At 35.1% G+C, this 26,303-nt stretch overlaps 2 protein-coding genes across 4 annotated transcripts; both read left to right on the plus strand.

The window, feature by feature from the left end:
* The first annotated feature begins 10,888 nt into the window (after positions 1 to 10,888).
* On the plus strand, positions 10,889 to 12,380 carry LOC133301796 (uncharacterized). 2 transcript variants are annotated; one of them, XM_061501497.1, is made up of 3 exons: positions 10,889 to 11,421; positions 11,658 to 11,707; positions 11,995 to 12,380. In XM_061501497.1, the coding sequence occupies exons 1-3, from the start codon at positions 10,957 to 10,959 to the stop codon at positions 12,239 to 12,241; spliced, it is 762 nt and encodes a 253-aa protein (XP_061357481.1). In that variant the 5' UTR covers positions 10,889 to 10,956; the 3' UTR covers positions 12,242 to 12,380. The 2 variants fall into 2 exon arrangements, with proteins under 2 accessions (XP_061357481.1, XP_061357480.1); XM_061501496.1 differs by having other exon boundaries at positions 10,901 to 11,421; positions 11,658 to 11,902.
* A 7,248-nt stretch (positions 12,381 to 19,628) lies between these two features.
* On the plus strand, positions 19,629 to 20,969 carry LOC133301790 (uncharacterized). Of its 2 annotated transcripts, none has more exons than XM_061501489.1 (3): positions 19,629 to 20,100; positions 20,218 to 20,456; positions 20,578 to 20,969. In XM_061501489.1, the coding sequence occupies exons 1-3, from the start codon at positions 19,636 to 19,638 to the stop codon at positions 20,822 to 20,824; spliced, it is 951 nt and encodes a 316-aa protein (XP_061357473.1). In that variant the 5' UTR covers positions 19,629 to 19,635; the 3' UTR covers positions 20,825 to 20,969. The 2 variants fall into 2 exon arrangements, with proteins under 2 accessions (XP_061357473.1, XP_061357474.1); XM_061501490.1 differs by having other exon boundaries at positions 20,218 to 20,261.
* Positions 20,970 to 26,303: the final 5,334 nt, after the last annotated feature.

Here is a 26,303-nt window from a genome sequence, read left to right on the forward strand (position 1 = left end):
TTTGTTGAATGGAAGTTGGAATTGATGTGGAATGGAATCGTGTGATTATAACTGATGAAAATATATTAGAAAACAGACTTTGGTACCATTGACCCAGCGAACTCTTGGTCTCCTTTGCTGAGTATCCTTTCCCCTTCACTGTGTTTCTTCTTCACAATTCTGATTCTTATATTATTCCTTTGTTCATGTTTTCATCTCCCCTTTACTATAGATTTGGAATGATAATTTCTTGAAAATGTTTACTGTCGATAAATTGTGTGTCTTATAGAAAACACCCAATCATTTTGCATGAGTAGTTAGTTACTTTTCAGTGTAGCTGCATCTTGATGTACGTTATTGATGTTGAAGAGTTCTGGCATCATTTGTTAATAATTTATTAAGTGGATTAATACGGTTCATATCACAACACATTGTTGATTATGTTTATTACTACAGAAGTGAGTTATTCTGATAGTGAGCATGAAACATCTCATCGATCAAAGAGGCACAAAAAGAGCATCAGACCAAAGAAGGTGATTTGTTGGCACTACAATTTTTCCCATTTTATAACCTTGTCAATTTATCTCACTTCGTTTTCCCTCCAGAATAAGGAAAAGGATAGAAGTAAAAGTCACCACCATAAGCGGCCAAAACAAAGTAAAAGAGGTAGGTCACTTTTTTATACTTTGTTTTATTCTCTTCCATAGGCTTGTTTACATAATAGTTTGGTATTCTTCATCCTTGAAGTTTCTAACTCAAGTAGTATCCTTGAAGTATCTACTATGTAGGAGTTCTCATTTCATTTAAATCACCAGTTTGTTCATAAACTTAAGTCAACATGCTGAATGCTAATTGCTGGAAGTTTTGCTGCATGGATTTAATCCAAAACTAAGATTCGTCAACTTAAGACACGCCCGTATAATTGTACCTTTCAATCATCTTCTCCAGCTTCAAAACATTTGTTTAACACCATTGCTCCTGAACTAAAAATGCATGGCAGAAAACATAAAATAATTATTAATTTTGCTGCAGACTTGCAGTTTTTTCTTTCCAGACACATAAGTTTTGTTCATTCGAGTCTGAGATGCTTATGATACTTTCTGCCTATTTTATGATTTGCTCTTTGAAATTGGAGCTGGGATCTGTGACATGTTTGGGGGCGCTTGATTGACTTGCTTGGATGTTGTTTCTTGATCGGGTTTGTCGTGGCAATGGGAGCTTTATATAGAAGCAGCACGATGAGAGGAGCATCAGCCCCGTGCAGCTTTCCAAGGTTCTTATTGTAATCTGGCTCAGAAATTCAATATATTTACTCGCTTCTATGGTTCTTTATTTTCCTAGCTTTTTGTACTTGATCAGTTTTAAGGGCGTGACAAAGATGATGTTTGTCTTATATACATACCAAAGAGCCGACGACAAATATTCTCACCAAAGGATTACACAAACCCTCCTTTAAGAATTTAATTAGCAAGCTGGAAATAATTGATATACATCTCCCAACTTATAGAATATAGCAGTAGCTATTAATCATTGTACCCTTTGACTTTCTTGCCCTCTGTATTTATTGCACTCTCAACTACTTGATGTAATCTGTATATAAGGAATCCTTTGGGTTTCAATCAATATAGAACAAATATATTCACATTTCAGTTTCAGTTTCATTAGAAACATTTTGTTTTCGCAGTCAATGAGTCACTCTTTTGATTTCTCCCTTACCTTCTTGTGGTTCTTAAAATTTAATGAGGAGGCTTTTTTTTGTTTCATTTAGAATAGCTTTTGGCAAACGTTATTTCTTTCTTTGGGTTAGCAAAAAAAATATTTGCGGTAAACGGAAAATAGCTGCTAAATTTTACTTTCATAATATAACATGTATTTTATTAAAATACGCTTTATTTTTTATTTAAAATCTTAAACAACATCATTTTGAAATTGTAGGAAATAATTTATCTTTTGTGACAAGAGAAACATTAATTCCTATATATATAGGGCAAGATATTCTTACAACGGTGTAAGAATAAGAAATTTTACATCAAATCTTGATTGATTTGTTTGCATATAACGGTTCAAATATTTAATAAATCAGAACTGTTAGATATAAATAGAATCAACGATCAAGATTGAGAGTGTAATTTACGTAGTGCAAAATGATTTTGACACACACACACAAATTTTTTGAAAATGTTAAAATACACTTAATAAATAAATACTCGTAAAGAATAGAATTATGCGTTGTATTAAAAAAAATTAAAATAAAACTATGGCTTTTCAAGTCTAAGCTCATTTCCATGCCTATTTCCACGCCTAGCTAGAGATATTGTAATATATGCCTAATAAGCACTGTCCCTGTGTCCCTCATACTCAACTCTTGAATTATGATATCCATGATATATTATTCGATTTTAATTTAATTTTAAAATTAATTTTAAGAAAATTTATAGGTTATTAAATTTTGATTTAATTTTGGTTACTTCAAACATTGTATTATAAAAATTCATTTAGTTGAAAAAGGCATATCTTTAATATCAATGAATTACTTTTTTATATCTGTGTTTCTTTTCAATCCCTTTAATTGTTTATTATTATTTCATTTAATAAATTTGAAAGCCTAAAATAATTTGTCCCCGGGGAAGCACTGTCGTTTTGGACATGAAAGCGTCCTATAAATGAAAATTAGGGTTTGGATGATAATTAACTGCTTGCTTCTTTCATTTGGCGACTGTGGTAATCTCTCTACTCATCCTCGATCATTTTGTTTATGTGTAATATCTTTTTTAGGTTCATATCTTTTTCTTGAGAAAGAAAACCGCACACAGTTCTTCTTGAGATCTTATATTATTACAAAAATATTTCTCAGGATTTTATCTGTGCGTATAGCAACTGAAAACCTTTCTGCTTGAGCCTTCTCCTTTATCCATGGAAATGTGCTCCAATGTAATTGGCTTACAGTTTCATCCCTTTTTTGGCGTTATATAACAATTGTTTTTTTTTTTTTTTTTTTAATGAAACTTCGTAAGATAGACGAATGCGTTAAATTTCCCATTTGATTTAAATATTTTTAAAACCTTGCTACAATTTCTAGAATTGTTTTTTTTTTTTAAAAAAAAAAAACAACACTTTATCAGCTTGATCTGTCTTTGGGTGTGGAAAAAATAGACTCTCCAATAGTTGATGGGGAGTCAACTAGACCTAGAAAGAAAATGGAGGTAAATTAGGTGATGCTTACTCAGTAATCGTGTTTCGTATATATGTAAAATGAAAAAGAAAAGAAAAAAGGTTGCATTTAAGTATTAAACTAAGAAAAATTCACAACAAATCTTTTTATGTTGTTTGTGACTTGTGATGGGTTTGTGATTTTTTCATTTCTCTGTGAAATATGTTGTTTTTTTTCTACTTTCTAGTATGTATTTGTCTCCAACGTTATTTACTTGTTTTTGGTATTTAAGAGTTCTGTTCGTCGTATAGCTGGGTTTGGGCCACAGGACCTCGTTATAGAAAAACCAATTAGCCCAATGATTTTGATCAGATAGAGGAGTTTCCTGAACCATAAAGTAATAGAGATTAATATTTATTCTTTTAAAGGATATAGAATTATGTTATTATTGTCAAAATTATTGGTTTTTATGATAAAAGAAACAAAAATGGTGGGAGAAATGTGATATTTTTTTAATTTAAATATTAAATAAAAAAATACTAGTTTTAATTAAAATATTTATCTTTCACAAACATTTTTCCCAAAATAATACATTCGTATTTACTTGGATGAATAGAAAACAATATTTTATAACGGAAGAAAAACAAACAATAAAACAATATTGGTGTCCTGAAAATTTAGTGCATTTTTTGTTTTAAATATTTTGAGCTTAAATTAGATACAGTTGCTACATGAATGTTATTTATAATATTTTTTAACAATATGTTAACATATTATTAAAAACTTTAACTGTCTAAATAGTGGTAGTGATAGTAAAAATACCTTAATAATTGTGTAATGTGTAATTAAATGATAATGTAATTGTAAAAAAAAATTACAAGGCAATATATGAAAATTAAATTCTTATTTTATACTTCAATCGGTCAAACATTGTGATTGTGAACTTTTTAAGAAGCCAATCATAATATTAGCATAATATAATTCTTAAACAAAAGGTGACAATTACGAGCAAAGATATTTTTGAAAATTTTAGTATTTATTTGTATTTAGTTTGTAAATGTACATATGCTGATTGTCGTGAACAAAAAATCTTGTCATTAGTAATATTTTGGGAAAAGTTCACCAAAATATCTCGGTTTGCTTCAGAATCATCTATATTCCTGTGGTTTTTTTTTATCACATATACTCCTGTGTTTTGTAAAAAATAAAAAATCACAAGGACATATATGATAAAAAACATATCCTTTTACAAATCACAGGGGCATCTGTGATATAAAAATCATAGGGGTATAGGTGATTCTGAAGCAAATCACAAGAGCATTGATGAACTTTTCCCTAATATTTATTTAACCGTGTTGCACACCCTGAGCCAAATAAATGCATCTCGAGAGGATTTATTTTAGAGAAAAATATTTGTTATTTTAAAGAATATATGTGTCATTTTAAACGGTGTTTTGATGCATATTTAATGATTTTTTTAGATTCTCTCATTCATAAAATTAAGAGGAGAGAAAAAAAGTATTATAGAGAAGAGAGAAGGTAAAAAATAATGAAATATAATAATTTAATACAAGAGTTGTGTCCTTTAAATTTTTTTTTATTTTAAGTACTTTATGATTCTGTTTTAATTGTAAAAAAATAAATTTTCTGTTATACTTATATAAAAGTAAATGAGTCTTATTAATATTCACCAAAAAAGAGAGTCTTATTAATATTTTTTTAAAATCCTTTATTTACAAAGAAACTTATTTTTTTTTTGGGTAATCACAAAGAAACTTATTTAATTTTACGTGAGTTTGACATATTTTTTTTAATCAAAAGTAAAAGTATTTTTCTCTAATTTTAATGATTACTATTGTAGAAAATAAAAAGAGGTGGACCCACACTAGGGGATAAGATTTCAGAAGCTATCATTTATTAAAAAATTTACGTTACAATTTGTCTTTTGCAGAACCTAATCTTCTCAATGTTGTCTAGAGCCGCATTGCCTTCTCTTTGCCTAAGCTCGTTAGTTTAAAAAGTCAAATTTGTTGGCCTGCGATTGGAAAGAAGTGGTCCACAGCCTTACATAAATCTCGTGGGATTCCCATATTCAGATTATTTAATTAATCATTTCGTGGATACTGGATAGGCTTAAAATTAAGTGAGACAACACTTGTAATTTCGAAGTTTTTCTTACTATCTAATTCAAATTTCTAAAATCTCATCTTATGCATTAAAAAAAAAAAAATTGTTACCTTGTTGTCACAATAAACAGTCACCCATTGGTAACTTGAACATTTTTCCTAAGCTTTCTCGTGAGACTTTTTTTTTGGGGGGCCGGAGTTACTAGATCAAAGAGAACGAAAAGCAACAGAGGAAAGTAAGAAGAGAGAGATGAACGAAAAAAGTGTTTCAGCACTATGAAAATTGAATTATCTGTACACTTGGCTCTATTCTAATATATGAGAGCATAAAGGGGAGTGACTCAGCAATCAGTTACAACAGCTGTAACAAATCAGTTACAACAGCTGTAACCACAATGTAACTAAATACAAATTGTGTAACTGAAGTGTAACTACACTAAAAGAATGCAGCAAGATAAAACTATATCTTGTGTTAATACACCCCCGCAAACTCAGAGTCTCTGATTGAAAGTTGTAGAATCCACTACTCTGAGTTTGTCACGAAGAGAAAGAAATCGAGGAGCTCCAAGAGGTTTTGTGAGAGTATCTGCAACTTGGTCAATGGCAGGAACATGAAGGACTTGCACTTCCTTGGCAATAACTTTCTCTCTAACAAAGAAAATATCAAGTTCCATGTGTTTTGTACGGGCATGTAGCACTGGATTATGAGACAAAGATACTGTACTAAGGTTGTCACAATAGATGAGAGGAGTACAGAACTGAATCTGCAATTCTTTGAGTAAGGATTTCAACCATAGAATCTCAGCAGCAGTAAGAGCAAGGCTCCTATATTCTGCTTCTGTGCTTGAACGGGCTACAACCAATTGCTTTTTAGACCACCATGATACAAGATTGGATCCAAAGAAAACAAAAGCTCCTGAGGTAGACCTTCTATCATCTGGATCACTTGCCCAGTCTGCATCACAGAAAGCTGTAATAGAAAAATGGCTGCTAGGATGACTAGGTTGCAGCACCAACCCATGATGAATGGTACCTTTCAAGTATCTGAGTATACGTTTAACTATAGTCCAATGCTCTTCCAAAGGTTGAGACATGAATTGACAAATCTTATTAACAGGATAGCTGAGTTCAGGTCTGGTCAAGGTGGCATACTGCAATGCCCCAACAATGGATCGGAAATAAGAAGGATCAGAATAATAATTGGATCCAGTTCTAGACAGCTTACACCCAGATGGCATGGGAGTTGAGATGCTCTTGGCTTCAGCCATATTGGCCTTGATTAGAAAATCTTTGATATACTTGGACTGAGAAAGGATGACAGCTCCAGAAGTTGCTCGTTTAACCTCGATGCCTAAGAAATAATCAAGAACACCAAGGTCTTTGAGTGCAGATTGGGAGTTAAGTTGAGCAATCAGAGACTGAACAAAGTTTGGATCACTGCTCGTGATAATAATGTCATCCACATAGACTAGCATGAAAACACAGTGTGTGTCTTTTCGGTATAAGAACAATGAAGGATCACATTTGCTTGCAGAGAAGCCTAGCTGCAGTAGTGCACTCTTTAACTTGTCAAACCAAGCTCTGGGAGCTTGTTTCAGCCCATAGAGAGCTTTCTGTAACCTGCAAACAAGAGACTTATCATTAGATTCAAACCCAGGGGGTTGTTGCATATAAACTTCCTCTTCAAGGATTCCATTTAGGAAGGCGTTATTGACATCTAGTTGACGTAGGGACCATCCATAGGATACAGCAATGGTCAGAACAGTACGAATAGTAATAGGTTTGACTACAGGGGAGAATGTTTCATTGTAGTCAAATCCATCTTGTTGATGAAACCCTTTGGCAACAAGTCTTGCCTTATATTTATTTATACTGCCATCTGAATTTTCCTTCACACGAAAGACCCACTTGCAGCCTATGGCTCTTCTGTTAGGTGGAAGTGAGACTAAGGTCCATGTTTCATTAGCTTGTAGTGCATCATATTCAGCTTGCATAGCTGAGCGCCAGTGAGGGGCAGCCAAGGCCTGTTTCATCGAGCTTGGTTCAAGAGAGGTGGTAAGAGCCTGTGGTTTTTGTTTAATAGGGATGGAGGACAGATTGCAACAATAATCTTTGAGATAGGTTGGAGGACGTGATGATCTCGTGGACTATCTTACAGGAACAGTTTGGTGTTCAGGCTGAATAATATGAGCAGAATCAGTTACGGGATTGTTGGAAGTAGAATTATTGAGAGGAGAAGATGTGTCAGTGAAGCAATCCAAATTAGCAGGAGAAGAGGACGTACCAGTGTGGAAATCAGAAGTATTGGGAGGAGAAAAATTACCAGGACAGTGTGCAGGTATGGAGATTGTAGGAGACTGTGTTGTTGGCAATAATTGACTTTGTGGTATAAGAGGTATAATGCTGCTTACAGGAGAATGAGTGCTGTTAGAAGATGAGCAACCAGATTGGAACCAAGAGCTGTAAGGGAATCTGCTTTCATTAAACAGAACATCCTTAGAAATAAACAACCTCCCATCTGAATTAAGACACTTGTACCCTTTGTGATTAGGTGAGTATCCAAGAAAAATACATTCACTGGATCTGAACTCAAGCTTATGTGTGTTATAGGGCCTAAGAAAGGGGAAACAAGCACACCCAAAGACTTTAAGGAACTTGTAGTCAGAAACAACCTTATATAACTTTGTATATGGGACTTCAAAGTTTAATGGGGCAGTAGGAAGACAATTGATGAGGTAGACAGCTGAGATAAATGCATGATCCCAAAATTTTAAAGGTAAAGAGGCATATGCAAGAAGTGTAAGACCAGTTTCAACTATATGGCGATGCTTTCGTTCAACTACACCATTTTGGTGGTGAGTGTGTGGATAGGCAATGCGATGAACAATTCCTAGTTTTTGGAGGAGTTGAGTGAATGATCGAAATTCACCTCCCCAATCTGTTTGGATAGCTTTGATTGATGTTTGAAACTGATTAGAGATAAGAGTAGTGAATTGTTTAAAAATTGGAAGAGCCTCTGATTTTAATTTTAGAGGATAAATCCAAGTGAATCGACTGTATGCATCAACAAATGAGATGTAGTAAGTGTATCCCATAGTAGACTTGATTGGGGCTGGACCCCATAGGTCACTGTATATAAGATCGAAAGGCTTGTTATACTTAGTGGAAGAAAGTGTAGATGGCAATCTGTGAGCTTTTCCCAAGCAACAAGCAGAACAGAAAAACAAGTCATCTTTATTAGGAATAGAGATATTACAGGAACTAAGTATAGCTTTGAGAGCCTCACTATGAGGACGACCCAAACGACAATGCCACAGATTGTACAAGTAATTTGAACCTATTGCTTTGCTAGTTACAACAGCAGTGTTATTTACACAAGGTAATGATACATCAGTGGACTTGGGAGTAGAAGACACATAAGGAGAACACATGGAGTTACAAAGGGAAAATAAGGAGATAAAGTGGAATGACTCTGCTGACTTGTTTGTCTTGGAGGATGAGAAAGTTGAACACCATTGAAATGGTATAATCCATCATTGCCCAATGTTCCTTCTAACAGCACCTCATGAGATTCCTGTGATTTGACACAGCAAGACAGTGGGTGAAACTCAAAAAACACATTGTTGTCTCTAGCAAACTTGCTAACACTGACTAAATTCTTTGCAATAGAAGGGACAAGAAGTAAATTTTGAAGATAGAGATTTGTGTGTGGTTTGAGAGGAGAGGGAAAATAAGAGGAACCAGTAGCTCGAACTTGCAGACCTTGGTCATTGCCTATGAAGATCTGATCAGAACCTGAAAGTTGAGTACTCTGAAGCAGATTTTGAGGTTCAGCAGTAACATGATGGGATGCACCTGAATCAGGATACCAATCTAGTGCTGGTAGTTGTGAAGGTATAGGGAGAAGTCCTCGTTGAACTGTTGTATTTTGCTGTGAGGAAGAATGCTGTTGTGGAAGAGATGTGAGCATAACTTGTGGAGACTGAACAGTGTTGGATGGCCTCACATACTGAAATGACCTCTGATGTGAAAAATTGGGAGTTGACTAGAAAAACTGAGGTGCTTCTGGTGCTGGCAGTGTAGGAGTAAAGTTCTCATCAAACCTATGCCAACAATTGTGAACATCATGTCCAAACTTGTAACACAACTGACATTGCAGATTGCTGTGATCTCCACGACCTCTACCACGATTGTTTCTGCCAAAAAATCTTCCTCTACCTCTTCCTGCTGAGTTAAATCCAGTGTTGTGTGCTTGACCAAGGGAAGTTGGGATCAAAGGAGCAGTGTTGTTGGAGTTATCATTCTGGTTAGAGTTTGAACTCTTTTGAGCAACATTCACTGACATTGACTCAGATAACAGTACATCATTTTGTTTAGCCAACATCATCTCGTGTAACCTATGAGCTCTATTCGTAAATCATCTAGAGCATATGGATTTTCACGCGCACGAACTGAGGAGACAAAGGAATTGAATTCAGGTGGAAGTCCATCCAGAACTATCTCTGTTTGTTCATCCAATGGTACTGGATGCTTTATAGCTTTAAGCTCATCACAGATCGTTTTTACATGTCGAAGGTACTCCACTACTGATCTACCTCCTTTCTTGATGGTTCGAATCTCAGATCTGAGTTGGCGTAGCTTTGAACGCATCATTCCATGAAAAAGTTTATGGATCTGTTCCCATGCTTCACATGCATGTTGAACTCCTAGTATCTCATTGAGGATTTCTTCAATAATCGTTGAAAGTAGCCAAGAAAGGAGCATTTGATCTTGCCGTATCCAGTCAATGTAAGCTGGATTCACGATCTGATCAATTCTGTTATGCTCTGACTCATACTGCAATGGAATTTTAGGATTAACAAGAAAAGAATGAAGTTGATGAGATGTAATCACCGGTTCTACAACTTGACTCCAAAGAAGGTAGTTTTTCTCTGTTAGTTTAACAGAGATCTGATGATTGAAGAGTTGTGGAGCTTTGTTTTCTGCCATTGAATCTCGAGACGATGCGGAAGTCATGGTGTGTATCTGTATCAGGCCCTCAACGAGAAGGCTCTGATACCATCAAAGAGAACGAAAAGTAACAGAGGAAAGTAAGAACAGAGAGAGAGAGAGATGAACGAAGAAAGTGTTTCAGCATTATGAAAATTGAATTATCTGTACACTTGGCTCTATTCTAATATATGAGAGCATAAAAGGGAGTGACTCAGCAATCAGTTACAACGGCTATAACAAATTAGTTACAACAGCTCTAACCACAATGTAACTAAATACAAATTGTGTAACTGAAGTGTAACTACACTAAAAGAATGCACCAAGATAAAACTATATCTTGTGTTAATACTAGAAGACTTCGATTCTATTGTTCATCCGTCAGAGTTAACCTTTATTTAAATTTAATAAGAATAATAGATATACTTGCTAATTTAATAAGAATAATAGATATACTTGCTAATTTAAAAATCAATATTTACGTTATTTCATTTAATTTTTTTTTTATATAGATGGAACATTTTTCCTATCCAATTTTAAAGAGGAAAGGCAAACAAGCTTATAAATTTGGGTATTATCGATGGATGAGGAACGTTTAATATTATTAATCACTTTTTTTGTTTTTTTGTTTTTGTTTGAGTTCCAATATTTCAATAGCAAACACTAATAAAACATTTTCATTGATCTGTGGCATTTGCTGCAAGAAAGGAGATGGAGGGAATCGAGCACAGGACAGTGGAAGTCAACGGCATCAAAATGCATATCGCAGAGAAAGGACAAGGCCCTGTGGTGCTGTTCCTCCATGGTTTCCCTGAACTCTGGTACTCATGGCGCCACCAGATTGTGGCTCTCAGCTCCCTCGGATACCGCACCGTTGCCCCAGATCTGCGTGGCTTTGGTGACACCGATGCCCCTGCTTCAGTCAGCGACTACACATACTTTCACATAGTGGGTGACATCGTTGCACTTCTTGATTTATTGGGTGTTGAACAAGTCTTCCTCGTTGGTCATGATTGGGGAGCCCTTATGGGTTGGTACCTCTGCATGTTTCGTCCCGACAGAGTCAAAGCCTATGTATGCCTCAGTGTCCCATTCTTCCACAGAAACCCCAACATCAGGACCATAGATGCCTTGCGTGCCTTGTATGGAGATGACTACTATATCTGCAGATTTCAGGTTCTTCTATTACTTCTTTTATTTAGCTAGCCCTGCCTTTCATTTTATTTTAATAGGCTTTGCATAATTTAAGCTTCCTAAGCTTACTAGTTGTTCATACACATGCCGTTCTAGATTATAAATTGTGGATTATGAAGCTCCAATATGATATTTTATTTTTTCTATGAAATGGAGTGAGAGTTAAATGTAATGTTAGATCTGATGGCAATAATTGTTTTTAACCCGCGTGTCAATAGGAGCCGGGAAAAATGGAAGCTGAGATGGCTGAAGTTGGGACTGAAAGTGTGCTGAAAAACATCCTTACAACTCGCAAAACTGGTCCTCCAATGTTGCCCAAGGGAGAATATGGAACTGGATTCCATCCGGATACTCCTCAGACCTTGCCCTCTTGGCTCACACAAGATGATCTTGCTTATTTTGTCTCTAAATTTGAGAAAACAGGCTTCACTGGAGGGTTGAATTACTATAGAAATATTAACTTGTAATTCCCTGATTCATGAGAATTGTACAACATGACTGGGATCCCCGAATTATAAAGACAGTTAGTTAATTACACTTGTATGTATTTTGCAGAAATTGGGAGCTGACAGCACCGTGGACTGGAGTGCAAATCAAGGTTCCTGTGAAATTCATTACAGGTGAATTAGACATGGTTTATACCTCGCGAAGCACGGAGCAGCATATCCACGGTGGAGGTTTCAAGGAAGCTGTGCCGTATTTGGAGGAAGTGATTGTGCAAAAAGGAGTGGCTCACTTCAATAATCAAGAAGCAGCAGAGGAAATCACTAATCACATTTTCGACTTCATTAGGAAGTTCTGATCTCATTTATAAATGAAATCAATCTTGCTGCTATGCCAATCTCCTAATTTTAAGTTGTAATGTTTAATAATATAACCGGGATTGGATACTCTCGCTCTCAGTTGGACAAATCTATCAGTTATTCTCACTCTCAGGCATATAGTACATTGTTTTTAACACTCATGAAATATGCTTCCACATTTTGCAACTTCTATTCTAACTTACAATGTTGACCAAATCATTATGACGAGGGAAAAAAAAAAAAACATCTTTTTAAAAGATATAAATTTGTGTCTTTTTAGTGATTTATACAAAGTATGTCTAATCAGACTTTGTATAAGTCCCTAAAAGAATACATCTTACATGCTTTAAAAGAAGGGTTTAGTGTGTGTCATTTAAAAGGATACAAGTTTTGTCCTTTTAGTGACTTACACATAGTATGACCGATCATACTTTGTGTAATTCTGAAAAGTTACTTTTTTTTCACTTTACACGTCAGCGATATGACTGAGGAGAGAGAAAAAAAGCAACTTTTATGATTTACACAAAGTATGACCGGTCATACTTTATGTAAATTATCTAAAAGGACACAACTTGTATCCTTTTAAATGATAGTTTTTTTCCTTAAAAGAATATATCATTGACACCAAAATATGCTTGGCCAAATTACTTTGGGACAGTGACCAATGTGCCACGTTTTGGCAAACAAATTACCAGAATACCACGTGAACAGTAAAATTTTCCAAACTGTCACGCGTGATAATTCGCTACACAGTGTAGCGAATTACGTTTGCAAATAATTCGCTACACTATGTAGCGAATTATGCCAGGTCAGATTGCCCCGTCAGCAAGAATGCCACGTGTCAACTCTGGAGTAATTCGCTGGGGTATGTAGCGAATTACTCCTAACGGAAACCTGCCGCACAACAGCATGCTGGACACGTGTCAATCATGCACAAGTTCGCTACACACCGTAGCGAATTTGCTTCAAATTTTTTCTATAAATCCCCTCCGCCCCCCACCCCTCCAACCTCACTCATTCTCTCTCTAAGTGTGGTCTCTCTCTTTCTAAAGGTTAGTTTTATTTTTTCTTTAGTTTTTTTTGTTTTAAAATTTTATTTAAGTTATTATTTAATGTTTAGTAGTAGTTAATGTAGTTATTTGGGTTAGTGTTTTTGTTTGTTTAGTTTTTGTTGTTTCAATATTGTATTTAATTTATTATTTAATGCATTATTTAATGTTTAATAGTAGTTAGTATAGATTTTTGAAACATTAGGTTAGTTAATCTAGTTATTTGGGTTAGTTTTGGTTGAATCTATTTTATTTAATGTATTATTTAATGCATTGTTTAATGTTTAATATTAGTTAGTGTAGATTTTTGAAACATTAGGTTAGTTAATGTAGATATTTCAAACATTAGGTTAGTTAAAGTATTATTTAAGGTTCATTCTCTTTCATATAAAGTTAAGTTATTTTAGTTTTATATTTATGCTATTAAAAATTTTCCTATAATCTGAATTGTTTTTTTATCTACGGAAATGTTCTTTCTCTTAAAAATTTCCCTATAAATTTTTTTTTTATAATTATGCTTTAATAATTTTGTAATATAATTTAATGTTAATATAATTTATTTTCTTTTTTGATTAGGCTTTAATAATTTTATAATATTAGTTAGTGTTGATTTTTTAAATGTTAGGTTAGAAATTTGTTAATTTATTTAAAGCATAAACTTCAATTAGTTGTAAACTATTCAATTGTTTTTTTTTGTATTTATTTAGGGTTATATTAATGTATTTTTAGTTTTTGATTATAATTTGGGTTAATAATTTATGTTAATAGTGTACATAATTATAACATTTACGTAAGTCATAAATAAATAATTGTTTTCATTGTTGTGCATTATAATTGTGCAATTATTTAATTTTGCATTCTGTCAGTTTAAATTATCGCTAATATGCTGATTTTATGCTTGTAATTAGATCTATGGAGCATGATGATGCAGCTCGTCCTGGGTCACCACGCAGCGTGATTGACCCTGGGCCGGAGGTTAATACTCTCCTAACTTTGCAGGACAGACATATTTCCACACATGTGTGGAACACCTGTGAAGATCCGAATGTCAATGATCGTGTAATTAATGTGCGCCATGCTGCGACCCATAATCACCTTGACATTCCCGAGGAGATTCAGCCATGGCTGATGCAGGCTGGGGGTATTGACTGGGGGTATTAATGCAGGCTGAGGACGCGTCCTCATCTTCCGGATTAACCACTGGCACCATGTTTATGTCGATGATGTCAGTGGATGGTGGAGAAAGTTGACTGCTTGATTGTCCACCATAGTTGACTTCTGCATAAAATTCAATAAATCTTGACTCGCCGTGTTCTGAAGTGCTTGCATCTACTACTAACGTTACATCGTCATCTTCAACAATTTCCACGCCAACCCATTGCACGGGGTTACTAGAGGCACACCTAGCGGTCAATCGAGCTAGAGTTTGACCACATTGTAGTCTCAACTTCTTGTAGATTATCTTCTTAAGCTCGTGAAGATTGCATGTTGGGCTCATGCGAAACATTTTTGCATCACCTTCAAAAACTTGCCCGTTTGGTCCAAAATATCTTCTCCCATTATAATAAACTGTGGCGATTACCCTCACTCATTTTACAAAAGTAGAAAATTAACTAACATTCACAAAAGATAACACAAAAGTAGTAATGTTTGTATATAAATGGCAAATTTTCGCACTCAAAGTCCGTTCCTGAAATGGAATTGAGCTGATTTATAGTAACAAAGTTCGCTACATGGGGTACCATTTTATGCAACATAATTCGCTATGCCCCCTAGCGAATTACTAGGGGGCTGACACCTGTCCATTATCAGTCAGAGCGGTCTCTAATTCGCTATGATTCATGGCAAAATAAGTACATAATTCGCTAGGCAGTACAACGAATTTTGGGGGTATTGACACTTGTCCTGACAATGACTGGACAGGACTGGCAATCTGACATGTATTTCGCTGCAAGGTATAGCGAATTATGGGAGTTGTGACACGTGTCCGATAAGAGACTGCCATGACTGACTCCTGGTCAACTTAATTCGCTACATACCCTAGCGAATTACTCCAGGGTTAACACGTGGCATTCTTGCTGACGGGGCAATCTGACCTGACATAATTCGCTACACAGTGTAGCGAATTATTTGCAAACGTAATTCGATACATTGTGTAGCGAATTATCACGCGTGACAGTTTAAGAAATTTTACTATTCGCGTAACATTCTGATAATTTGTTTGTCAAAGCATGGCACGTTGGTCACTGTCCCAATTACTTTTTTGTCAAACTACTTTTTTGTCAACATACAATAGATCATCACATACCCGAGACACACAAACCCTACAACGTCAGAGACCATAAATACCAAGCCCGTACCCATAATCTGAAAAAGTGCCAAGTGCTAACCACCTCCCCCTGATTGCTTAGGCTTTCCTTCTCTCAATGTCTCCTGAACAAACAGGACCACTTCCTTAATTTGGATATACCGTCGAATTACATCGACAATTTATTACCAGTGAGCTGCGCACATCATGTCACCGATTTTGATAATATTTCTAACAGCCACCAACTTTGATGTTTTTTTTTTTTCTTTTGGTGAGCAACTTTGATGTTTTCTTTTCGTTCATAAGTTTGCACGGTCCATTTTGTTTCTTGAAAGGGAAATATCATGTTATTTTAATAAATATGTATTTTTAATATAGATAAAGTATTTGTCATTTTAAATGACATAAAGTTATGTCATTTTAAGAGAGAGATGGACAAAAAATAATTTTTTTATTTAAAATTTAAATTAAAAAAAGTCACTCACTTTCTCCCCATGATTTTTATTTTTTGTGTCTATCTCTCTCTTAAATGACATAGTTTATTTCATTTAAAATAACAAACATCAAACCCTTTTAATATATTGTAACTTTTACTTTATAAATTTATAATTTTGTCTTAAAATTTTTAAATTCACCATAAAGTTATAAACTTATAAATAATATAACAATATCTTTTTTAGTGAAATTACTACATCAACCCTGAAATTTCTTCCATTTTTGTAGTATTTTACAGTAGTCTTTTACCTATAAAAGTGATGCCTATTCACGTTTTGATAACAGATTTCTTTGTTGCGTGACAGAAAATTTATTTAATAAGATACACACACAGACTCACTAATTGTACAGTGCTTTTAAATAACTGTCTTTTGGTTTGATAAAAGTTGATGAGAGTGGATCTTCTCATGTGAAATAGTGGTCATATTATTTAATCACAATCACTCATTTAAAAATTATACACTTTTCTCTTTTTTATCTCATCATCAATGAATGATTGTGATCAAATAACATTACCACACGATCACTTTTTCACATGAGAGGATTCACTCTCAAAGTTGATAGAGTTTAAGGATTTTGTACAAGAAATAAGAAATTTATTAAATATTTTTAATTTTTAAAAAATATATTTATATTTTACTAAATTATCTTAATATTTCATTAATGTTTTCTTTCATTTAATTTAGTAAAAATATTAAAAGAGAAACATAAAATTAGGGGGGGGGGGGAAGTCATTAATATTTCCTTAAGATTCAAAATAATAAATAATTTAAAATAGCCTAACAAGTTTTAAAATGAAAGGAATATTTATGGCAAAGAAAAAGATGGATACAAAAGTATTTACACCAACCATTTATGAACAAGAAAATATATTCGTGCGGATCCTTGATTTGAAGCTATTTATTTATTTTTTTGGTAAAATGATTTGAAGCTATTTTTTACTACAAAATACGAGTACGGTTAGTCTGCTTCGGCAATCTTGTCATTTACTTCCTTTCATTTTAGAATGATGCACAGCCACCGATGACTTTTGTGCTTGGTGCTATGTCCCTTGTGTTTATTCTTTGGATCACAATTTGTCCTGGCATTAAAAGCATAATACTATTAGGCGGTTCTAATGATTCTGTATGACTGAATAATCTATCTTTTGGAGGCTGATAGTCTAAATCCTTGTTAACTTTTTGTTTTTTATGGTCCCTGTCTGCTCTTTTACTTTCTTCTGTTAGTTTCCTGCTTTAGTTTTGCTTATGTTTGTTGCTTTGGGGCCATGCCTGATGCCCCTTACCAAAAATAAATAAATAATAAATAATCTATCTTAACTAGTAGTAGCAGCAAAAGACATAAAAAAAAGATTCCAAGCCAAGTTAAGTTAATAATGTGAAATATACTTTTTCCAATTTACATGTACCAATTTCTCTTTTCTTTTTATGCAATACATGAAACTAATAAAAACGAATTACACAACACGAGAAAACTGTTCCAAAGAAGTCACTAATATGACGACGCATCCTACGCATTACACAACATGTATGTTATTATGCTTATTGCCGTAAGATGCGTCGTCAATCTGAAATCACTTTTCACTCCATTAATATAATTAAAACTAATACAATATATACTTTAAAAATATATGAAAAAATACTTATTCCATTATACTTTTATTGATATTCAAAGAAAAACTTAATACAAGACATGAACAAGATAGATGATTATTCCAATAATAAGATTCTTAAATTTTGTTTAAAATTTTATTAAATAATATAAATATGTCATAATATTAGAGTTAACAATCAACCCCATTTCACATTATTTTTATTTTTAATAATCGATCATTACTTATTATTATTCCATATACGATCTTATTTAACAAATCTTAACTTTTTTTTTTGTTTTCAATTAAATCAAATTATTGTTTTTCTCTTTAATTAATTATTCATATAAAAAGTGGCTAGCACCGAAAAGAACATGATTAGTCTAATGAAGAAATAAGAGATTCATAGTAAGTGATTAGAGAGACGTCTGAAACTGTGAGCCTATTTCATTGATTTCTTTAAACAGAAGCATGTAAGAGTGAGAATCATTAAGGAGAATAGAGAGAAAGAAAAAATTGAGTTACATCAATCTGTTGTGTGTTGCATGAAATAAAATTATCTTTTGTAATATGAAAAATATATTTTTTCTTTAAAAGTAAAATATAAAATTAATCATTTAAATACTATATTATTGTTAATTAGTTTTCAAATTTTAATTATTAACTTAATTTTTATAAATTTAAAACAAAACAAATTTATTTTCATAAAAAACTAAAGTAGCAATACATAAAATAAATTTGATAACTATTTATATTTTTTTTAAATAATCGAATAACAAAATTGTTTAAAGAACTAAAATGATAATACAATAAATTTTAAATGACCAAATTCGATATTTAATTCATGTTTAGAAAAATGACTAAAAGAGAATTTTTGTTTTAATTCCTTTAAAAAAAACTCTAAGAAAAAGATTTATTTTTCAAAAAAATTAATTCAAATATGTACTTACACCTTCTTTTATTTATTATTTTTTTTTTTTTTGGTACATATTCTTTTCTTTCTTTTCTTCGGTAAATGTACTACACCTTCTTTAAGAGACAATAACATCGGTTATCGGCAAGTAGAGATATCTTTGTTCGTACATTTAATATTGGCGTAGAAAATTCAAACCTTATTTATGTTAGAGAATTTTGCAATGGGTAGGCTTAAAATGTTGGATAAAAATAATTAAAATAAATAATTAAATAAGAAACGTTTAATTTTTTAATAAATTTAAATAATTAAAGATATTAAACACTCTTTAACTAATATAATTTTTATGCTCGTTATTTTTTATTTTTTAAATGATTACTTTTTCTAAATTATTATCACAAAAATTGTTTTAATTAGTACTTGAAAAAGCAGAAATAAATGAAAAATTTACGGGAGTGGATTTTCTCATGTGAAAAAGTGATCATGTTATTTGATCACAACCACTCATCGATGATGAGATAAGATAAGAGAAAAAAAGTGTATAATTTTTAAATTTGTGGTTCTGATCAAATAACATGACCACATAATCATTTTTTCACCTAAGAAGATCCACTCTCAAAATTTACTTAATATATTAAAAATAGAAAAGAATTAAATAATTTAATAAGTATGAAAATAGGAGAATTTGGAATTATTTCATTTAATAGTAATTAAATAGATGCATACAATCTGCCAATAGTGGAACAGTTAAACAAGACTGATTCAGCCTTCCCTATTTTTAATGCGCACTAAATACTCGAACAGATCTACATCTCCAAACGGTGCAGTGAACCATCTCTCATTCGGAACGTGTGTAGAGTACTCTTGTTCTTTGCACCTAACGTTCGATAGTAATTTTTTTTCTATACAAAAAATTTCTTCGAGAACCTTCACCGCCCATAGTTAATTCCATCCCGTGGCCCATCTTCGGTGATAAATAACATAGTCACATAACATTCACTATCACACACACACACACACACAACACCGAAGAAGAGATGGAAGGAATAGAGCACAGGACAGTGGAAGTGAATGGCATCAAAATGCATGTAGCAGAGAAAGGACAAGGTCCTGTGGTGTTGTTCCTTCACGGCTTCCCCGAGCTCTGGTACTCATGGCGACACCAGATTCTGGCTCTCAGCTCCCTCGGTTACCGTGCCGTGGCACCTGATCTCCGTGGCTACGGTGACACCGAAGCCCCTACTTCAATCAGCAGCTACACATGTTTCCACATCGTGGGTGACATTGTTGCCCTTATTGACTCACTCGATGTGGATCAAGTTTTCCTCGTTGCACATGATTGGGGAGCCTTGATAGGTTGGTACCTATGTTTGTTTCGCCCTGAGAGAATCAAGGCCTATGTTTGTCTCAGTGTACCTTTCTTTACTAGAAACCCCAAAGTGAGGACAGTAGATGGCATGCGAGCCTTGTACGGAGATGACTACTATATCTGCAGATTCCAGGTTCTTTTTTTCTTTTCTTTTTTCTTTTTGTTAAAATAACAACAACCTTAACTGAATCTGACAATTCTGTTATAACAAACAAACAAGTCACATATATTTTGATTGATGGTGTGACAGGAACCGGGCAAAGCCGAAGCTGAGCTTGAGAAAAGTAGCGCTGAACGGGTAATAAAGAACGTTCTCATGGGTCGCAAACCTGGGCCACCAATCTTGCCCAAAGAAGGGATGGGATCTAATCCAGATGATACAAGGCCTCTTCCCTCTTGGCTCACACAAGAAGATCTCGCTTATTATGCTTCTAAATTTAAAAAATCAGGCTTCACTGGAGGCCTTAACTACTATAGGAATTTGAACTTGTAAGTTCCTATTCTTGTGTGTGTGTTATTACTGCATGTGGTAAATAAATTATATCTTTGGTTAATTAATTATAGGTATATTATTTTTTTATGACTCACTTGATGTGCATTATATGTACAGAAATTGGGAGCTGACGGCACCTTGGACTGGAGCGCAAGTAAAAGTACCGGTGAAATTCATAACGGGTGATTTAGATGTAGTGTACACTTCGCTAGGGATGAAGGACTATATCGATAGCGGTGCTTTCAAGAAAGATGTGCCGAATTTGGAGGAAGTGGTTATACAGGAAGGGGTAGCTCACTTCAACAACCAAGAAGCTGCGGAGGAAGTTAACAATCATATTCTTGATTTTATCAAGAAGTTCTGATAGATCTTATCAACTCTCTCCGAGTTTAGTTAATCAAATAATTTGGTTACCGTCCATTCTGCTTGGCGTATGTTTAAGTTATTTTAATAAATATAATCGTACCTATGTTTGTGCACTGGAAACATATTCTCATTTGAATATTCGTAGTGGGTTGCATTGCAGACTGTAATCTTTGAATATGTCTTGGAAGTTAAAATTCCTTTGTTTTGTTCTTGTTGCTTGAATTACTGATCCCAATTCAATATAGTTTAAATCGTACAGCAACTTGGTCTTGTGGACAAAGTTGTCATAATTAATGCAAGTATTAGACCCCGTTTTAAAAAGTTATTAATATGATGAAATTTAAAACATGAGAATTTTCAATCAAATAATCTGAAAAACTGGGAAGTAAAACTTATAAAAGAGCTGTTTATGCTGCAATCCGTTGGCATCGAACAATCACATCAAATACAGAATACACTAATTTACCTTGTAATGTTCATTCTAAAGAGAAAAAAATAAAACAAGAGAAAAAAGAAATCTTTTGAAAAACAAATTTCTAAAAAAGTAAAAAACAATTCCTCAAATCTCATAGCGGCCTCAGCCTCAATATTCCTCAAAATTGAGGTTGGTGTACCTAATTTTATTTCCTTTAATAATATAGGGTAAAAGTTTTTCTCTGGAGGGCACCACTACGGTTAGCCTAGTGGTGTGGGGTGTGTGTAGTGAGGGTATTGTGTTCAATTCCTTGTAACCTCCAAAAAAAAAAAGTTTTTCTCTGGTCACCGGAAATGAAGTTATCTCCAGTGAACTCAAAACGACATCGTGTTGAAATTATAAGATTAAAAAATTATAATGATAATTTTGATCTCCCCAAAGTCTAATGACAGGGTGTTTTTCATCCTTTCTCATTATTTTTTGTGGTTTTTTGATGAGTGTGTGTGTTTGGAATTGCAGGGGGGCCGGAAAAAAGGGTTTTTCTCCCCTTATTAGGGACTTGTCTCGTCGTTTTAATATTCAAGTTATGGCTTTGCTTGAAACTCGTATCGGAGCTGACCGTGCTCAGAAGGTGGTGAAAGGCTTTGGCTTTCAAAAGCATGTTATGGCTCATCCTCAAGGTTTTTCTGGTGGTCTGTGGGTGTTATGGAATGATGATGAAGCTCAGATTCAGATTTTAGAGTCTCATCGTCAGTTTATCCATTTAAAATTTTTTTGGCGTAATAGGAGGAAGGAGGAAGCTGTTACTTTTGTTTATGCCAGTCCGCGGCGTCTTGAGAGGGTGTCTCTGTGGGATGCTCTAGGAAGGTTACAACAGCAATCCTCGGAGGCTTGGTGCATTTTGGGAGATTTCAATTCTTATTTGCATGCAGCAGAAAAGGAGGGAGGTGGCCCGCCTGATTCGAGGAGTATTTATGATTTCCAAAATTGTATTATGAACTGCAATCTGGAAGACTTGGGTCATCAGGGGCCTACTTTCACTTGGCATAGAGGCAGATTGAAGGAACGTCTTGATAGAGTTTGTGCGAATGAGCAGTGGCAATTGTCCTTTCCTGACAGGGTTGTGACTCATCTTCCCTGCTACTGCTCGGATCATAGACCTCTTCTTCTCTGGGAGGGTCCTTCTCCTCACCATCCTGGAGGGAGCCGTCCATTTAGATTTCTGGCAGCCTGGCTCACTCATGAGGATTTCCCTGGCCTAGTGCAGGAGTGTTGGAATGGGAGTACAGGTTGGGGCACAACTAGTGAAACTTTTCGATCGAATGCTTCTCACTGGCATAGGGAGTGCTTTAGGGAAGATGCCAAGCTTAAGAATAATCTTCAGGCGAGACTAAGGGGTATTGACCGTAGTCTTAGTCACCATCCTTGCCATGCTCTAGAAATTCTGCAGAAAGATCTTTGGCGTCAGTTGAATCTCATTTATATTCGGGAGGATCTTACTTGGTTTCAGCGGTCTAGGGCTAGCTGGTTGAAATATGGTGACCGGAATACGAAATTCTTCCATTCTACTACAGCTGCTAGGAGGAGGAGAAATCGTATTGATGCTCTGAAAAATGATGCGGGTGATTGGATTGGTGATCCCTCTATTCTGATGAATATGGCGGTGGAGTATTATCGTAATTTGTTTAAAGAGGATAATACTGCTAGACTTGGGCTTCCAATTAGAGGCTATTTTCCTCACCTTGTGCAAGAGCACAACATTCATATTGGTAGCATTCCTTCGAATGAGGAGATTAGGAGTACAGTTTTTTCCATGGGACCTCACAAAGCTCCAGGGGTGGACGGTCTTCATAGTCTATTTTTCCAATCTCAATGGGATATTGTAGGAAGCTCTGTTTGTGATCTGGTGAAAGATGTGTTTAATAATCCCCAAAAAGTTCGGGATATTAATCAAACTCTTATTTGCCTGATCCCGAAGATAACTTCACCTCAATCCCTTAAAGATTTCCGGCCTATTAGCCTTTGTAATGTTATTTATAAGACTATTACTAAGCTTATTGCTAACCGTTTGAAATTGAAGATGGATAAAATTGTTATGCCTAACCAGTGTAGTTTCATCAAAGGAAGGCAAGGGACAGATAATGTAATTATTGCTCAGGAAATTATTCACTCTATGAGGTCAAAGAAAGGCGCCAAAGGTTGGATGATGATTAAGGTGGATCTGGAGAAAGCTTATGACAGAATTAGCTGGGACTTTCTCCGAGATACTCTTCAGGATGTGGGACTCCCCCCAAATCTCATTAATCTTGTTATGTGGTGTGTTTCTTCTTGTTCGATGAATGTTCTTTGGAATGGTTCTACAACTCAGGAGTTTTTCCCATCCAGGGGGCTTAGACAGGGTGACCCTTTGTCCCCATATTTATTTATTCTTTGTATGGAGCGACTTGGTCATCTCATTTCCCATGCAGTTAGGCAAAAGTGCTGGAAGCCGATCATGTTGAGGAGAAATGCTCCTCCCATTTCTCACCTCTTTTTTGCGGATGATCTTATTCTTTGTGCGGATGCATCCTTTGATCAGGCCCAAACCATTTCCAAGGTGCTAGATGATTTTTGTCTTTCTTCTGGGCAAAAGGTTAACCATGAAAAAACAAAAATTCTCTTCTCCCACAATGTGAATCATATTTTGGCAGAGGAACTTAGTGGTGAGTTGGGCTTCTCAAGGACGGTGGATCTTGGAAAGTATTTGGGTATTCCTCTTCATCATCGCAGAGTTGGGAGGGCGGCTTTCAGTCATATCCTCGATCGAGTTCAATCTAGGATTAATGCCTGGAACCACACCAGTCTTTCTCTAGCAGGAAGAATTACACTTTCGAAAGCTGTTCTCTCAGCTATTCCAGCCTACACAATGCAAGTTTATGTTGTTCCTCTCGGAATCTGCAATGATATTGAGAAACATATTAGGAGGTTTTTGTGGGGTTCTAATAGAGCATCTACTCGTCCTCATCTGGTTGCGTGGGATCAGTTGTGCATGGATAAAGATCATGGAGGGCTGGGTCTGAGGAAAATGAAGGAAGTTAACAGGGCTTTTATTATGAAAATTGGTTATGGGATCCTTTCTAATCCAGACGCGCTTTGGGCTAGAGTTTTAAAGAGCAAGTATAAAGTTCAGTCTGATTTGGTTCCTAATATTTCTGCTACTCGGAATAGCTCCTCTCTTTGGAAAGCAATTGTTTCGTCTTGGCCTGTGATATTACAGCATTCCAGAATTTTGCTAGGTAATGGAAATTCTACTCATTTTTGGGATGACCCGTGGGTTCCGGGTTGTGGTGCACTCTCATCCTATGCTGCTATTTCTGATCCCTCTCAGATAAATCATCAGCTAATGGTCTCTGATCTTGTCTCATCCTCCGGAAGTTGGATGTGGGGGGCTTTCCAGCATAGTCTTCCCGATCACGTCAATGCTCGTATTAATAACATCCTTCCTCCTTCGGATGTTAATGGTCATGACCGAATTTTGTGGACAAGGACATCTGATGGGAGTTTTTCGCTGAAGTCCGCTTATATGGCCATATCCAGGGGTAACGAGGAATCTACCAATTTACCTTGGAATCGCGTTTGGCAGTGGCATGGACCTGAACGGATTCGTACGTTCCTTTGGCTGTTGTTAGGAGATAAAATTTTGACAAATGAAAGGCGTTGCAGACGGCACATGGCGGGTTCAAATATATGTCATCTGTGCAATTGTTTTATGGAAACTTCCTTACATGCGGTTAGAGATTGTATTGCAGCAAAAAAAGTGTGGGAGATTGCAGTTAAGCGAGAGGCTTGGGAGGATTTTCTCTCTCTTAATCTTCAGCAATGGGTGTTGTCCAATATCTCTGAGGATCGTAATTGGTCCAATTTGCCATCATGGCCTCTTCTGTTTGGTATCATTTCCTGTTTCATTTGGCAAGCTAGGAATAAGAAAATTTTTCAGGGATCTTATGTTCCTGCTTATGGCACTTTTAGAGCTGCTATGGTCTATGGTGAAGATTTTTCTTGGTCAGAAAACACGCTTCGGGTTGCTGGTCTTGAGACTAACTCGAATAAAGAGAAATTAGTTTCTTGGGTTTTTCCTTCGGACCCTTGGGTTAAGCTCAATGTGGATGGGTCAAGTATGAATAATGGAGAAGCTTCTGCTTGTGGGGGTGTATTTAGGAATGCTAGTGGAAGGTGGCTTGTTGGCTTTTGTAAAAATCTTGGTTGTGGTAATGTTTTGTTAGCAGAACTTTGGGGTTGTCTCCTTGGGCTTGAGATTGCATGGAGGAAAGGTTTCCGTTTTGTCTGGCTTGAAGGTGATTCCTTAGTAGCCCAGTTTTTCATAAGAGAAGGGTGCAGCTCTCATCATCCAGCCTCTAACTTGGTCTTGCGCATAAGGAATATGCTGGATTGGAATTGGAGGGTTAGAATTTCCCATATTCATAGGGAAGGGAATGGGGTTGCCGATTGGATGGCCTCTTTTGTCTACTCCTTTGATTGGTCTTTACAAGAGTTTGACTCGCCTCCTTCTGGTTGTCGTGACAAACTTGAAAGGGACTATGCAGGAGTAGTTTGGTCTAGGAGGTGTTCCTAGTTTCTTTTTTTGTTTTTATGTTTCCTGTTTGCTTTTCAAAAAAAAAAAAATTATAATGATAAAGACTAATATAACCCTGCAATATATTATAATTATAAAAATACTTTAATTTTCGTCCTAAAATAATATCATTTTGAGCTCACTGAATATAACTTAGGAAGAGTGACCAAAATGCCACGTTTTGGCAAAAAAATTACCAGAATGCCACGCGAACAGTAAAATTTCACAAACTGCCACGCGGCATAATTCGCTATACTGTGTAGCGAATTACTTGCATACATAATTCGCTACATTGTGTAGCGAATTATACCGCGTGGCATTTTGGCAAAATTTACTGTTGGCGTGGCAGTCTGGTAATTTTTTTGTCCAAACGTGACAAAATGGTCACTCTCCCTATAACTTATCTCCGTCGAAAAAATCGTTTACCCATAATATAAATACTTTTTCATA

This window comes from Gastrolobium bilobum, unplaced genomic scaffold (assembly GCF_033153095.1).
Source record: "Gastrolobium bilobum isolate Gb01-03AN ecotype WA unplaced genomic scaffold, APGP_CSIRO_Gbil_v1 utg4239, whole genome shotgun sequence".
In the NCBI taxonomy this organism is placed as follows: Eukaryota; Viridiplantae; Streptophyta; class Magnoliopsida; order Fabales; family Fabaceae; genus Gastrolobium; species Gastrolobium bilobum.